The sequence below is a fragment of the Drosophila busckii genome, chromosome 3R (assembly GCF_011750605.1).
Source record: "Drosophila busckii strain San Diego stock center, stock number 13000-0081.31 chromosome 3R, ASM1175060v1, whole genome shotgun sequence".
NCBI lineage: Eukaryota > Metazoa > Arthropoda > Insecta > Diptera > Drosophilidae > Drosophila > Drosophila busckii.
Genome location: NC_046607.1, coordinates 21,589,591 through 21,603,420, shown reverse-complemented (window position 1 = coordinate 21,603,420; position 13,830 = coordinate 21,589,591). Strand labels below are relative to the sequence as shown.

Sequence of the window (13,830 nt, the reverse complement as noted above, 5' to 3'; positions counted from 1 at the left end):
ATAAAGCGAACTTGCTAAGTCTGCACAGTGGTACAAGTTTATGCAAAGCTTAAGCAACAATTTGTAAGCAAACAGCTTAGCAAAAGCGAATTATTGTTGCAAGTAAGTTTAATAGAAAATTCAATACGCACACACATGCAACAAAATGTTGCGGTTAACCGTAATTATTGTGTGTGTGTGTGTGTGTGTGTGTGTGTGTGTGTGTGGCAATCCCTTTAGGCCACGTCTTAACGCCAGACTAATTTCATTAATTTATATCTAATTGTTATGACCGCCCGAGGTGCAATCAACAGCAGCAGCAGCAGCAACATCTCAATTGGGCTGTTCAAAAGCCAATACCACAAAAGCCCAAAACAAAAAATTATATACACTGAAAAAAGCATTTGCTACTTCTTTATAGCCAGTTGAAGTTGCTACTTTGCGCATTTTCGCTTAGCCACGCGTTTGGCATTTGAAAAATTCAGCGTACAGCAATTGGCTTTAATGGCAGCACACAAAACGGAGTCAGAGTCAAGCCGCTGCCACTTGAACCCACTAGCTTGGGTCCGTTGCCACTTAGGACTCGCCACTCGCTCTCATGGCTGTCGCAGTTCATTGGCTTTTTTAAGTTTGCTGCAATTCCTTTTTACGTACAAAAGCATTTTTTGGTTGCGGCCTGTGGCTGTGGCTTACAAACTGAGCTTGGAGCGCTTGTCGCTGCGCAATTTCCTAAATGATTTGCTGCATTTGTAGCTGACCCCATAATATCATAGCATACTTATCGCCGTTGACACTCGATTTCACGCATTTACAATTTCGTTGGCTCGTAAAACGAAACTGGGACTTGGGCTTGGGCTTAAATTAACTAAATTTGCTGGCGGCAAAAGTTGCTATGTCTGTGGCCTAAAATCTCGTTTAAACAAAGCCAAAAGTTCGCTCTTCTTTATTAACTTGATTGCCCAAAGCGTTTGTTGTACGCCAAGGCGGAAGCGGAACACCAAAACTCAAACAGTCTGTGTGTAAGTGTCTGTGTGTGTGTGTAGCACTTTTTAAGAAATTATAATAAAAACCACTGTCTATTATACCTGCGCTTTGAAGCTTAGTTCAGCGTATCTACATAATTTCGCTGCTCAAATATCCTTGCATATATTCATAGCCATTTAGTCAGAAATTCTTGCGGGCTGAGTATTTGTAAATAGTTTACATGTGGCTGGCTGGCTGGCTGCGCTTTAATTAACAATATCAAACAGCATTGCGTATTAACTGCGAATTGAAATAACGTGCAATTGATTGGCACTTAATTTACAAAATGATTTAACTTTTGACTCGCAATTTTCATATCATATTAGATGGAGCGCAGGCTTTTCAATTATACCACAGCCCAAGCGACTAAAGCACCTGCGGCCACACGCACACACACAAAAGGCTGCGCCTCGCCTTGGCCATTGAAACTCATTTGGCGGCCATTAATTGCAAGTTTATTGCCAGAAAATGCGCAGCGCTGCGGCTGCGGCAAGTCCAAGCTGCTAGTAACTCATACTCTGGCTAAATTTACGATGTGCGCATTAATCAGCACAACACAGTTGAGCACCTGACCATAATAACTTGTCTATATAGCCAGACTTGCGTTAAAAGCAGAACGCTTGATTTTTTATTATGCGTCCTAAATATTTGGCTAACAAAAATATGTATAAATCTTATCTTTATTTGCAAGTCGACCCTTCGTTTTTTGTTTTTAATCAATTCGCTGCATTTTTTATCAACCTACAAAAAATCAAGTTTCATGCATTTCATTTGCCTTCATTCAAACCGAAATCAACTGGCCTCTAAGCAGTTTCTGTTTTTGTTATGTGTTAGCCGCCCCCACATGCTTTGGGGGCACATGCTGTCTTCCAGTTAGCTGGTTTTTGGCCAAACTGTATAGTGTGTCTGTCTGACTGTTTTTATGTCGTTGCCCCCGCAGCGGGTTTGTTCAACTGCCTAAATGTCGAACAAAGCGGCGAACGGCAGTTTCGCCTTTTGCCGTTTGCCGTTGACAGTGGCAAGATAAACAGACGCCCTGCCGCTTGGCTGAATGGCATTAAAACAGCTGCATGCCACACCATGGGGCAGGGGTTTTTGTTACAGTTACAGTTACAGTTACAGCTTTTTGCCAGCTAGCGGAAATTGCAATTGCCACAAGCGCTTGCAACACAAAAACTGCGACATGCGCGGCGATTTGTGCTAAGGCTAAACCGAAAGTTACAGCAGCGATGAGTCAAGAATTTCAAGCAGTCCCACTTTTGTTATGTTGTTTATTTTGTGTTCACTAAAGTAGACGATTCAATAAATGGCAGCCAAGAGCCCAAAAAGTGCTGGCAGCGGTTTAAAAACAAGGATCAGCTTCAGCTTTAAGCAAAAGGGACTCACAAACGACAGCCCTAAGTGTGGAAGGAGCACATGTAATTGAGTTGTTTTCTAGGCACGCCCCCAAACAAACATCGCTGTTAATAAGCAACAAACATAAATCAATTGAACGTCAACGCGACCGAGTTAAATAAAATTCTCAATAGCTACCCAATAAGCTGACACAGTCTAAGCGCCCACGACAAATTGACGTCAGTGGAGCAGGCAGCGGCGTTGGCGTTGGCCGATGCTCATTGGCAAACTTATCACGCAATTACAGTTTGAACTGCCAGGGGTAGCGCACCTGGCCCTAAAAATTATGGCTGAGCACAAAAGTAGGCAACAAAAAATTAAAAGCCTGGCAACCCAAAGAAAAAAAAAACAAGCAAAAGCAAACTGCTAAGAAAACAAAGTGTAGTCGTGTAAGAAAGGTTCTGTGTGTGTGTATTTGTGTGTGTGTGTGTGTGTGTTTGCTGGAACTTTGCACTTCCTGGCTGGCTGACTGGCGCACAGTGCGTATGATTAATGTGTGCTAATAAAAGATGATTTGTTTTGAGGCTGCCGCTTGGAATGTGCAAAAAGTCAACAGTCGACACAGACAAAAGTCAAGCTAGCAAAGCGACCCTGGCAAGTAGTCTCAGGTGTAAAACACAAGCCCACACACACGCACACGCACACACACACACACACACAAATACACAAATATAAAGCGAAAGCTAGCAGCAGGTAAATGGGTCTTGAGCACATTTTGTGTGTTTGCTTGGGGTTTGTGGGACTAGCAGCTCACAGAAAATCTCTAGAGCCACTTGAATTGCACTTGTTTATAAAATTTAATAGCTGTGCAGCCTGTGGGCGCTTTAAGCAGTCACAGTCAGCCTCAAGTAATAGAGTCTTCGAAGCCATAAACACTTGACGCCTACGACGCCTAAACAGAGCCATAGTAGTTGCTAAACCACTCGAAAGTTTTGTATAAATGGTCAGCGCCAGTCGTCTGCCCTTAAAGCCGTCAATAGGCAGTGACACAAGCATTAGGCTCAGAGAACAATACTACATTCAATTATCCAGTCTGCCGCTCTCACTCTCACTCTCTCACTCAGCTGCCAACAATGATTTGCATAACTAGAGCGTTGGCTGTGGCTGTGGCCGTGATTCGTGACACTCACTGTTCACACCAATTACGTAAGGTTCAGACGGCTACTGACTGGCTGGGGGAATGTAAATAGTGATGTAATCGCAGAACTTAAAATTTGGGCTGCTTACCCAAACGTGCGCTTTTTTGTGCGAACTGACGTCAATGGTCTGTGCGTAAATTGCACGCATTATCAACAAACAACAATAACATAAAATGGCACAGGGGTTTAGCTCAAATGCGGTTGCTGCCTCGATAAACTAAACCGAATTGATGAATGGAGCTGAGCGTGGGGCGGGCGTCTGGGCAGTTTGCTTGCGGTTTGGCTAAGTAAGCGGCAGACAAACTGGCGACAAGCTGCCTGATAAGCACAGCCCCCAGCACCAACAGCAAGACAACGGCACTATTTATAGCCAGCTAGAGCTTAGCATGCAAAACTTGCTTAAATTAAGGCGCAGACTTGGCACGCCAACATTACATTAAAATTAAAGCGGCCAGGCCGTCGTAAATATTACGCTCATTAGCTGTTTGGTGTGAAAAAACTACAGTTAGGGCCATAAAAACAACACGTTGCCAGCCGCTTGACCAACTTCCTGAGCAGCCAATAAACCAATTTGTTATTTGCTGTTTATGAAATAAAAATCAGACAATTTACTTTTTATTTATTTATTGTGTGTGTGTGTTTTTTGTGTGTAATGCGCGACTTGTTGCAACAATGTGGCACCCATTTATGTGTTGACAGCAGCTGCAGCTCTAAAAATTATCACACCCACATAGCCGAGACGCCCACACGCCCACACATTTGGAGCATAAACTTTTGCTAGCCAAGCTGCCTGATTTATTGTGAATTAAATGCGGTTGGCACTCTGGTCAACTTGACTGTCCATATAATATGTGCTATGCATGTGTGCGTATGTGTGTGTGTGTATATACGTGTTTATGTTATTGATGACCTTTTTTCGTGTGCTCTGCGCGCTGTGACAGCTGTAACGTCATTTATTGCCACTGTAAATGTCAGGCTCAAGGTCTGACACTCAGCACACTTTTGTGGCAAGCACAAATCATTCAAGTTGTGTGTGTGTGTGTGTGCCCCCGTTCGTTTTTATTGCAATCAAATTGGAGTTTAAACAATGTTTGAATATAAATTGCTACTTTGGCAAAAAGAGACAAAACAAATTGTCAAACCTTTTAAGGCCTGTGCTTCCACTTCATTTGCAAGTCTAACATTAATTATGTACTAAGTACAAAATAGCTTGCAAATAAATTTGCTAAAAGTTTCTAACAATTGCGCCCCAGCAGCAATTTTACATTAAAAGGAGAGCGAGAGAGCAAACGGAAGCGGCAAGTTGAGAGCAGCAGCTGCTAACAGCGCAAGTACTCAGCTGTTAACAGAGCGCGCTGGGCTTAACAGCGGTCAATGTTAGCATTTTACATTAACAAGAGAGCGCGCGCAAACAGACGCCGCCAGAGCGCGCTCGCTTTAACAGTCGCTGTTAGCGATCAGCTGAGCAGCGACTGATCAGCCACTTTTATTATTTGTTATTTTTAGTGCGTTTAAATAAATGCCTCATGCCTAATCAAACTGCATAAAGTGGGCTGCTTTGCATCTATAATTTAATTCTGTTAGCACTGTTGCTCATTACGTATGCGCCCAGTGGTAATCATTTGCTGTAAACTGTTTACGCTCATATATGCCACATGCTGCATGTGGCACGGGCACGTAGCAGTGAAACCTTTTCTTGCCACAACAACAAACGAAACGAAACTAAAGCCTTGACTCTCTGGTGTGGGTGTTTGCTTAACTTGCCGCTATCTGTCTGTCAGTTAACAAATGATTCAATGGCGCTTCGATAGCAGCTTACTACTATTTATAAGGCGTGGCATGTGTGCTGGGGCGCGGCCTGAATGTGTGTGTGTGGTTTGCGTATGCTTCAGTGCATTTATAAGAAATACATACTATATGGCAAACGTATTGCTTGCTGTTTTGATTAATAGCCCAAGCCGGACGGACGGACGAGTGGACGCTGAAATATTTGCAGTGCTGGCAGTTAAACGGAAACGGAATCGCAGTAAATGCCTCAACGGAAAGCGCAATGTTGGCATAATTCCACGTGCCAGTCGCGTGCCAAAGTCTTTGGCTCTAATTAGCTGCAGCAGCATCCTCCGCAACCAGCTAACTAACTAGCTTAACAGCAGCAGCAGCAGCAGCGCTGGCATGTGAGGACGTCTTTTTATTTTATCAGCTGGCGCCACACGCACAAACAATTTACTCTAACCATGCCCCCAGCCACAATGCTCGCCTGCCTGCCCCCCTTTGTTGCTGCTGTGAATAATGTGCTCAGTTTTTGTAGCTAACTGTTTAGGACGTTGATGATAATGGAGGTACTCTACGCGCTCCTATTGCTCCTGCTCCTGCTCCTTGTTGTTGTTCTCAGCTTGTTGGCTTAATTGATTTAGTTGAAGCTGCACAGCGCTTAATAGACGCACAGCGACAAGCAAACAACAGCAACAACAGCAACAACAGCAACAGCATCAACAGCAGGCAGCTACCAGACCCTAGACGGGCACTTAATTATGGCCATCAGTGTAATACACACACACACACACACACGCGAACGTAACTGACATGCGTCTGGCAACCGGTTTTGCGGTGCAGCAACTACTCCACTTTGCATCTAGCCGGAGGGCAACGCCAACAGTCAGCGGTCGGCGCTTGGATGTCAGCTGCTGTTGCTGAGATGCTGATGCTGGCGGGGCTTATATACATAACATGAATGGTCTGTGACCATGAATGGATTTAGAGCAGGTTCGTCCACAGTAGGAAGATATTATAATTTTGCCTTAACTAGTTCAAGTATTGAGTTATTTCTGGCATGTAGACAAGATAAGACAAACAGTAGCCAAAGCAAATTATAAAATACTCTAACCAAGTAATGAATTGAATTTAAGCACTAAATGTAATATTAATACGCCAGCTGTGCATCAATTTTGTTTATTATTTATTTAATTATAGCAAGTACACAGTGAAAAAATCAAATGAGCTGATTTATAAGCTTCAAACTCAAGTTAAAAATATTACGCATACGCGCTGTTGATTATGAATTTGAGAACGAGTTGCGCGCTACACAATATTAATATTAAAAAGGCTTTGGGCATTGAGTACTAAGTATGGTGAATATAAAATCTCACATATATTGATGATATTAACTAACTCTAAGCAAGGTAAATGCAAATAGAACAGAACTCGAAACGCTGTTGTTTGCTTTGTAATCAAAGCTATTCCAGTAATAAAGTAAATGTTGCATTTATTAATAATAAACTTACTTTTATTTTAGGTATCGATAGCTGAATAGCGAATCAATTCGTTTTTGCAAGTGCCCTAACTTTGTGATATGCTCAGACGAAATTGCGTCTTTAAGCCAATTCAAAGTCAATTTTAATTGCCTTTGGTATGTGCATAGCCGCCATGCTGGTAATTGTGCAATTAGAACTAGAGCTTAGCTCAGCTCTCTCGGCCTGGCTGGAGCGTTGATTTATGCAGATGTTGGAAGCTGCTGCTGCCTGCCATATATAGCGTCTTACAATTAATCATTGGAATAGCCAGTGGCGTATATAAACAGTAGCAAAGTCACTGCCAATGGCGTTAGTTGCCTTAAAGCAGCCAACTTGAAAAGGGCCTCAACAGCAATAGCAACAGCAGCAACAATTGCCAGCGAACAAAATGCGAACATTAGCGGTAAGCCTGAGACCCAATACCAATTTCCATTAGTCACAGCAATTCAAACGTATTGAGCGCGCTTCCAATTCCAATTCCAATTCCATTGCAGCCGCCGCTTTGGGGAGTATTGAGCCTGCTGGCCATATGCTATATACAAGTGGGCGTGGCACACTTGCTGCTGCCTGCGGCTGGCACATATTTGTTGCCACCACAGCCGCCTGTTTTGTGGTTAGTGCAAGCGCCAGTGCCGCCAGCAGCTGATGATGGCAGCTATAAGCCACCAGCAGCAGGAGAAGATGGACTATGGACACCGCAGCCAGGACTAGAAGGTGAATATGTGGAGTTGACAACGAGTGAAGGCGCGCAGGCTGAGACAAACGAAGCGACGCTGAGCAGCAACAGCGATGGCTCAGCTGCTGCTGAGGATGCTGCTGCACCTGCAGGAGCTGGAGGTGCTGGTGGCGCTGGACAAGCAGGACAAGCTGGTGGTGTTTTGGGAGGCGCTGGTGGACAAGGTGGAGCTGGAGGCGGCGGCAGTGCAGGTGGTGGCGGCGGCGGCGGTGCTGGCGGTGGCGGTGGCACTTTGACCTCTGGCGAAAGTGGACAAAATGGTCAACCAGGCGGCGCTAGTCCTGCTGGCCCACAGCCCGATGGTGAAGATGGTGCTGATGGCGCAGACGGAGCCAACGGACCTGATGGCTCAATAGGCGGCAAAGGCGGCAAGGGCGGCAAAGGCGCACGCAATGGCGCTGGCGGTGCGGGCGGCGGCGGCGGCGCTGCACCACAGCCTGGCCCAGCTACACTGCCAGTAGCTGCTCTTATATTGCCAGCTCCTGTATGGCCTGAGTAAGCTGCCATCAATTTTGATATCAATGCCAGCCCACGATTATGTCTTAAATCTCTGTTTAGCTCTAAGTCTAGTCAAAGTCTAAGATTAACAGCAAGCGAATATTAAAATTCGAGTATGTTCGACATTGCATACAATTAAATGTTTGCCACAGTGCCAGCTGCAAGTTTATGAACTCTTTGCTAACTGGGCCAAAACAAAAGTTTGGCAGCCACTTAACGTTTATTATTGCGGTTGGACAACAAAAAACATAGCAAACAAACAGCTGTGCACTTAAATTCTTGTTATACACTTTGAAATTGAATGGAACAAAATGAATGCAACGGCAACGAGCAGCTTACAGTCTTTAGATTTTTAATATAAACAAAGTCTTGCATACAAGTGTATTTCATAGTCGAGTGTCGGCTTGTTGCTGCAAAAGTTATCTCTCGGTAATGGCTGGGCAATTTAAACTTTTTGCTAAATAGCTATAAATAAGCCTTTGTCGCATGGCTGTTTGCTCATACATTTGTCTGTATGTTGTTTCATTTGTTTGACCAACACATTGACCAAAGTGCCAACAATTTTCTTCTATTATAATGATTGCTATTGTTTCACACACAACTATAGTTGAGCTAAAGCTATATAGATATATATATAAATTACTATTTTCATTTAAAGTATGCAATTCTAAAGAATTCGTTACAATTTGAAATTTGCTGCAATATAAAATGTGCTGCCTACTCTTAGGCGCTTCATTCAATTATAGCTAAATTTAAACAACGTATAGAAAAACAATTACACATAGTTTTAAATTGCCACAGGCCATGTTCCATTAAACTGCATACATTCAACTAATACAACTTTTAACAAAACGAATTCTCAGAATTTTTTGTGTATTACATGTTGTAATTTTCAGCTTGTTTTTGTATTTTACAGAGAAAACATTTCCAAAGAATATTTCAAAGAAATATTTTAAAGGGCATGGCAATTAATTAATCTTTTCTTAGTAGTTGACCTTATGTAGGCATAATTGGCAGCTGTGACGACTTCAGTGGAACTCAATTCAATAATAAATGCTTTTGTTGCATAAATATTTAACTCGCTTTAATTTGTTAATTTATGTCAATTGCTTATTACAGGAGCCGCAATTTTGTTGATTGCACATTGCCACATTTAAATCAATTGGTTTATTAATTAGGCCATTCATGCAGAAATTAAAATTATAAATAAATAACAATATGCAAATTGTGGCAGCAGCGGCAGCAGCAACAAAAGTGTTGCAAATAGCTGAGTAATTGTGATTGCAACACTGTTGTTGTTATTGTTGTTGTTGTAATTGAGCTTAAACGAGCCCTAGCAGTTCTTGCTGGCCAAGAGACTTGCCAAAGTGTTGCGCATGCAAATGAACCACAAAAATAAAGAAACAATAACAACGCAAACGCCCCGCAATGAAATTCTTGAGCTCAAATGAAATATGAACTGGCTTTAAGGCAGACTTTGTGGCAAGTAGCAAGAAATTGTGCAAATCAACGCCAACTAAAATTGCAATAATAAAGCTTTGCAGAAAACAAAAAAACAAAATATGATTTGTGCCAGCGACAATAACAACAACAATAGCAAGAGCAGCAGCAACAACAACAACAAAGTTGCACATTCACTTTTGACGTGGGCTGGCACGTCCACACCCCACACTTGTGGCAAGCTGAAGCGGTTTTCAAGCACTCGTGCTACTGTGGCTGCCACACACACACACCACACACACGCACACTTTTAAGCATTTAAACTTTTGCTTACAATTGTTTCAACTGCCAATTGAGCATTTGCCTGTAATTAAATTAAAAGCGAGCTTAGCAAGTTGATCAAATCACAGCTTAGCATCCACACAACGCTGGCACCTGCTTGAAGGCCGCTAGGGGACGTTTTGGGGGGGTAATAGAGAATTTAATTTTCGGCTAGCCAAGTTGTTTACAATTGCCATAAATTCAATTGGCCATTGAATGCTTAATCAAGTTGAAGCCAAAGCAGTTAACTGTAAGTCGCCGCAAGTTTCCCGACTATATATATATATATACGTTGACCCCACTGTTATTTATGCATTGAGCGTTTGGCCACTTTGTAGCGTGACCTTTGCGTGTTGCCGGGCGTAGATTGTTAATTTTTAATTAGTTGGCTACGCCAAATTGCCCCGCGTCCTTGCCCTTAACTTTCAGCACACTGGGAACGAGTACGAAATTTTAAATTTATTTCTTACAACTAACTGCAGACTAGCTAAAATATATAGTAAGTTATACATAGCGAAGTTTGCCACACTGTGCTCGTAATTGCGGGCCAATGTGCCAAGGTTATTGATTAGTGTCGAAAAGGTTGCATTTCAATTTATGAGCAGCAGTCATGAGGGCCTGAAATTCAATTCCAATTCCGAAGGCTAAGTTTACACATACCGCAAATTGAAATTCAACTGCAAATAAGACGGAATAAACACCAATCCTAACGACCAATACAAAAGTCACATATTTATTTATGAAGCACACAGACACACACAAACATATATTAAGCACAAATATGTTCAATTTCCAATGAAAGCATTCGCGTTATTCGCATTGATGGATTGTTAGCAGTTTCCTGGCTCAGCGAGTGACATTCGTCGGCCATTTTCTTTTTTTCCCATTTTGTTTTTTTCTCAGCTTGCCAACCACATTGCTATACAATTCAGCTTACATATGTTTGCATATGTATGTGTGCATTATTCAATCACAGCAATGCAAATAGGCAGCCATGTAAGCTGCCTGTATGTGTGTGTGTGTCTGTCTGTGTGTCCTGGCTTTAAAGCAGGCAACAGGTTGGCCTGGTCTTTAGCACTTTTTAATATACTGATGGGTCAGCGGCATGCCAAAATGACATAAAAATGCAATTAAATAAATGAATTGCAATTCGTAACAAACTTTTCAACAGCCGCCATATTTAATAACATATTTTCAATTTGAAAAGCACGACATGCCTGCAATTATTCAAATGTAAACACAGCTGGCCAAGCGCTTTACAAAATGTAAGTTATGCATTTAATTAATTGTTGCTGCTGCTGAAATTAAAGATAAAAACACAATTGCATAATATTTGTGATCAAATACATTTTCGCAGTTTATTTATCTGTTTGCAGTTTCTCGTACAATATATATATAGAGCATTATATCAGTTGCATAATACAAGATTCGAAATAAAAATTACAACATTATTTACAACAAGTACAGCGTTGCTAGTAGTGATAGAGAACAGAGGGGGGGGCGAAGAAGTGGGGTAAAGTACAAGTATTTGCAAGCCTAGTGAAGGCAATTAACAGTGTGTGAGAGACAGAGAGAGTAAGAGAGAGACAGAATAGTTAGAAGAAGAATGCGCAACGGGCAATTGAGACAGCAGCTCAAATCTCCCGTGTGTAGTAGTTTTCCGCTTTGAAAGAGAAAGATAGAGAGAGAGAGAGAGAGAGAGTGGCTAGCTTGGTTATACGTTAGAGTATTCAGGGCAGTTTAGAGTTGCTCGTCCTTGGTTGTGGTTGTCCTTGTGTCAAATGGCTTAAGCATTGGCGCATCTGGAAGCATCCATAGCTTAGTAATGATTGTAGTGCGCATGGTACTGTCCATCATCCTCGTGATGAGCTGAGCCGCCGTAGTAGGCGCCACCGCCGTGACTGGCAGCAGCCACAGCCTTCAGATGAGCAGCACGCGCATGTTGCACCTCTGCGGGCTCGACGGGCACACCGTTGTGTATGACTGGAATGTGAATGGGACCCTTGTGCGCATAGTTGCTGGCATAGCTGTGGGCGTGGCTGTCGTGTCCGGCATCCCAGCTGCCATCGTAGTGTCCATCGTACTGGCCATTGTAGTGACCATCATCCCAGGAGCCAGAGCTGTGCGAGCTGCTGTGAGCGGAGGCCTGCGAGAGCGCAGCAAAGTGCGCAGCCTTGGCGTGCTGCACCTCGGGAGTGTCGACGGGCACACCATTGTGGATCACAGGCACATGGTAGCCGGCGTGGGCAACGGGAGCAATAGCGTGTCCATGACCAGAGCGCGCAGCGGCATGAGCAGCAAAGTGAGCAGCCTTGGCGTGCTGCACTTCGGGAGTGTCGACGGGAGCGCCATTGTGAGCAGCACCACCATAAGCCCAGGCACCACCATAGATGGAACGCTTGTACAAATGATGGCCATGCGCATTGTGAGCAGCAGCAGCGTGGGCGGCAGCATGAGCAGCCTTGGCGTGCTGCACCTCGGGAGTGTCCACAGGCACGCCGGCGTGAGTCAGCACGGGATAAGCATGAGCATGAGCGTAGTGATGCGCCACAGCTGGAGCATGATGATGAGCAACAGCCGAGGCCTGTGGCAGATTGGTGCCCACAGCATTGAAGCCGTGATGAGGATCAGCGGTATACGAAACGGACTGCAAATGACCGTGGCCATCGACATAGGAGTAGGAGCCGTGGGTGGTGCCATCGTGAGCACGCGTCTCGTGTTTCTGTGAGTTGGGATCGGCGTAGCCATACGAGTAGGTGTGGCTATGGGGATCCAGATGCTGGTATTGTGTGGAAACAGCGCCGTGCCAAGAGGCCGACACCGTTGAGATGAGCAAAGCTGCAGCGATTAGCTGTAAGTAGATTGAAAATTGATTATGAAACTGTTGCAATTTACAATTTGTTGCACTTTTGCTTGCAGCCGATGAGTTGCGCTTTCAAGCGCAACATGCCGAATCGATTTCGATTCAAGATATTGCAACTTGATGTGTAGCAACATGCAACATGTCAGCGGCCAGCAATTTGCAATAATATATATTATTAACTTGTTTGCTTGAATTGCTAGTATTTAATATTTGTTATACAATTTTGATTGATTGCATTATTTATATAAATTATTTGCTACTTACGAAAGGCTTCATATTGAAGTTGATCACAAGTGGACGGGCTAGATCCGTTTTGGGGTTAAAACACAGAAAACTAACTACACACACACACACGGCTGGTTGAACCTCCTAGAATCACGACTAGGACTGTTAACAAACTGTGCTGACTCTCAGCTCGCAGCTCTAATATATACCGCCTGCAAAACGGCAGTCAGCTGCGCAGTCGCCGTCGCAGTCGCAGTCGACGCTGGCGCAACAACAAATGAGAGCAGAACAGCATATCAAATTACAAAGCGTTAAACGCAAGCTTAAGCCGACGCCGAAGCCGCTGCAGACGAAGCCAAAAAGCCGAAGCCGAAGCAAAGGCGGCGCTTTTGGCTTGTTTATAGCTTAAAAAAAAACGCTGTATTTACAGCTGCTGCTGCATTTTGCGTTTGTCACTTGCACATTGCTGCCCTGACCTTGCTTTCAATTGCCTCAAACGTCGTTATGGCCACGTTCGCAAAGAATTTTAATTACCCAAAGCGACTGTCGATTTGTTTACTTTTTTGTTGTATTTTGTTTGGCAGTACTTCCGTGCATTGAACAATTAGCACTTATTATTTGTAGTCTTAGATTTATGCGAGATCTTATCGCCGATTGCCTTTCCAAAACGCGCTGCCCAAACTGCCCAACACCAAAAGCTTTCCATATAAAACAAGTTAACGAGTGAGTTGAGCCCAAATTAAAAAATTCTTAGGGTGCTGCCACACAGGCACACAGCTTGCAACATGCCACAAGCCAATTTCTGGGCGTTTTTTTTTGTTTTGTGTTTTTAGTTTTTTGCCGCTTTAATCATTGAACTGCATCGAAAAATTGGCAGCAAAGCAAAAAGTTTTGCAAATTAAAACCAAAACAAAAAATAAT

At 43.4% G+C, this 13,830-nt stretch overlaps 2 protein-coding genes across 2 annotated transcripts; one reads left to right on the top strand and one right to left on the bottom strand.

Moving 5' to 3' along the window:
• The first annotated feature begins 7,214 nt into the window (after positions 1–7,214).
• Positions 7,215–8,166, top strand: LOC108601443 (WAG22 antigen). Its single transcript, XM_017989340.1, is given in 2 exon segments — positions 7,215–7,229; positions 7,321–8,166. Coding segments are annotated over 2 exon segments (861 nt in total).
• A 2,992-nt stretch (positions 8,167–11,158) lies between these two features.
• On the bottom strand, positions 11,159–13,077 carry LOC108601854 (histidine-rich protein PFHRP-II). The gene is made up of 2 exons (XM_017989805.1): positions 12,949–13,077; positions 11,159–12,672 (listed from the first exon to the last, which is right to left on the bottom strand). The coding sequence occupies exons 1-2, from the start codon at positions 12,958–12,960 to the stop codon at positions 11,641–11,643; spliced, it is 1,044 nt and encodes a 347-aa protein (XP_017845294.1). The 5' UTR covers positions 12,961–13,077; the 3' UTR covers positions 11,159–11,640.
• Between the last annotated feature and the right edge of the window lie 753 nt (positions 13,078–13,830).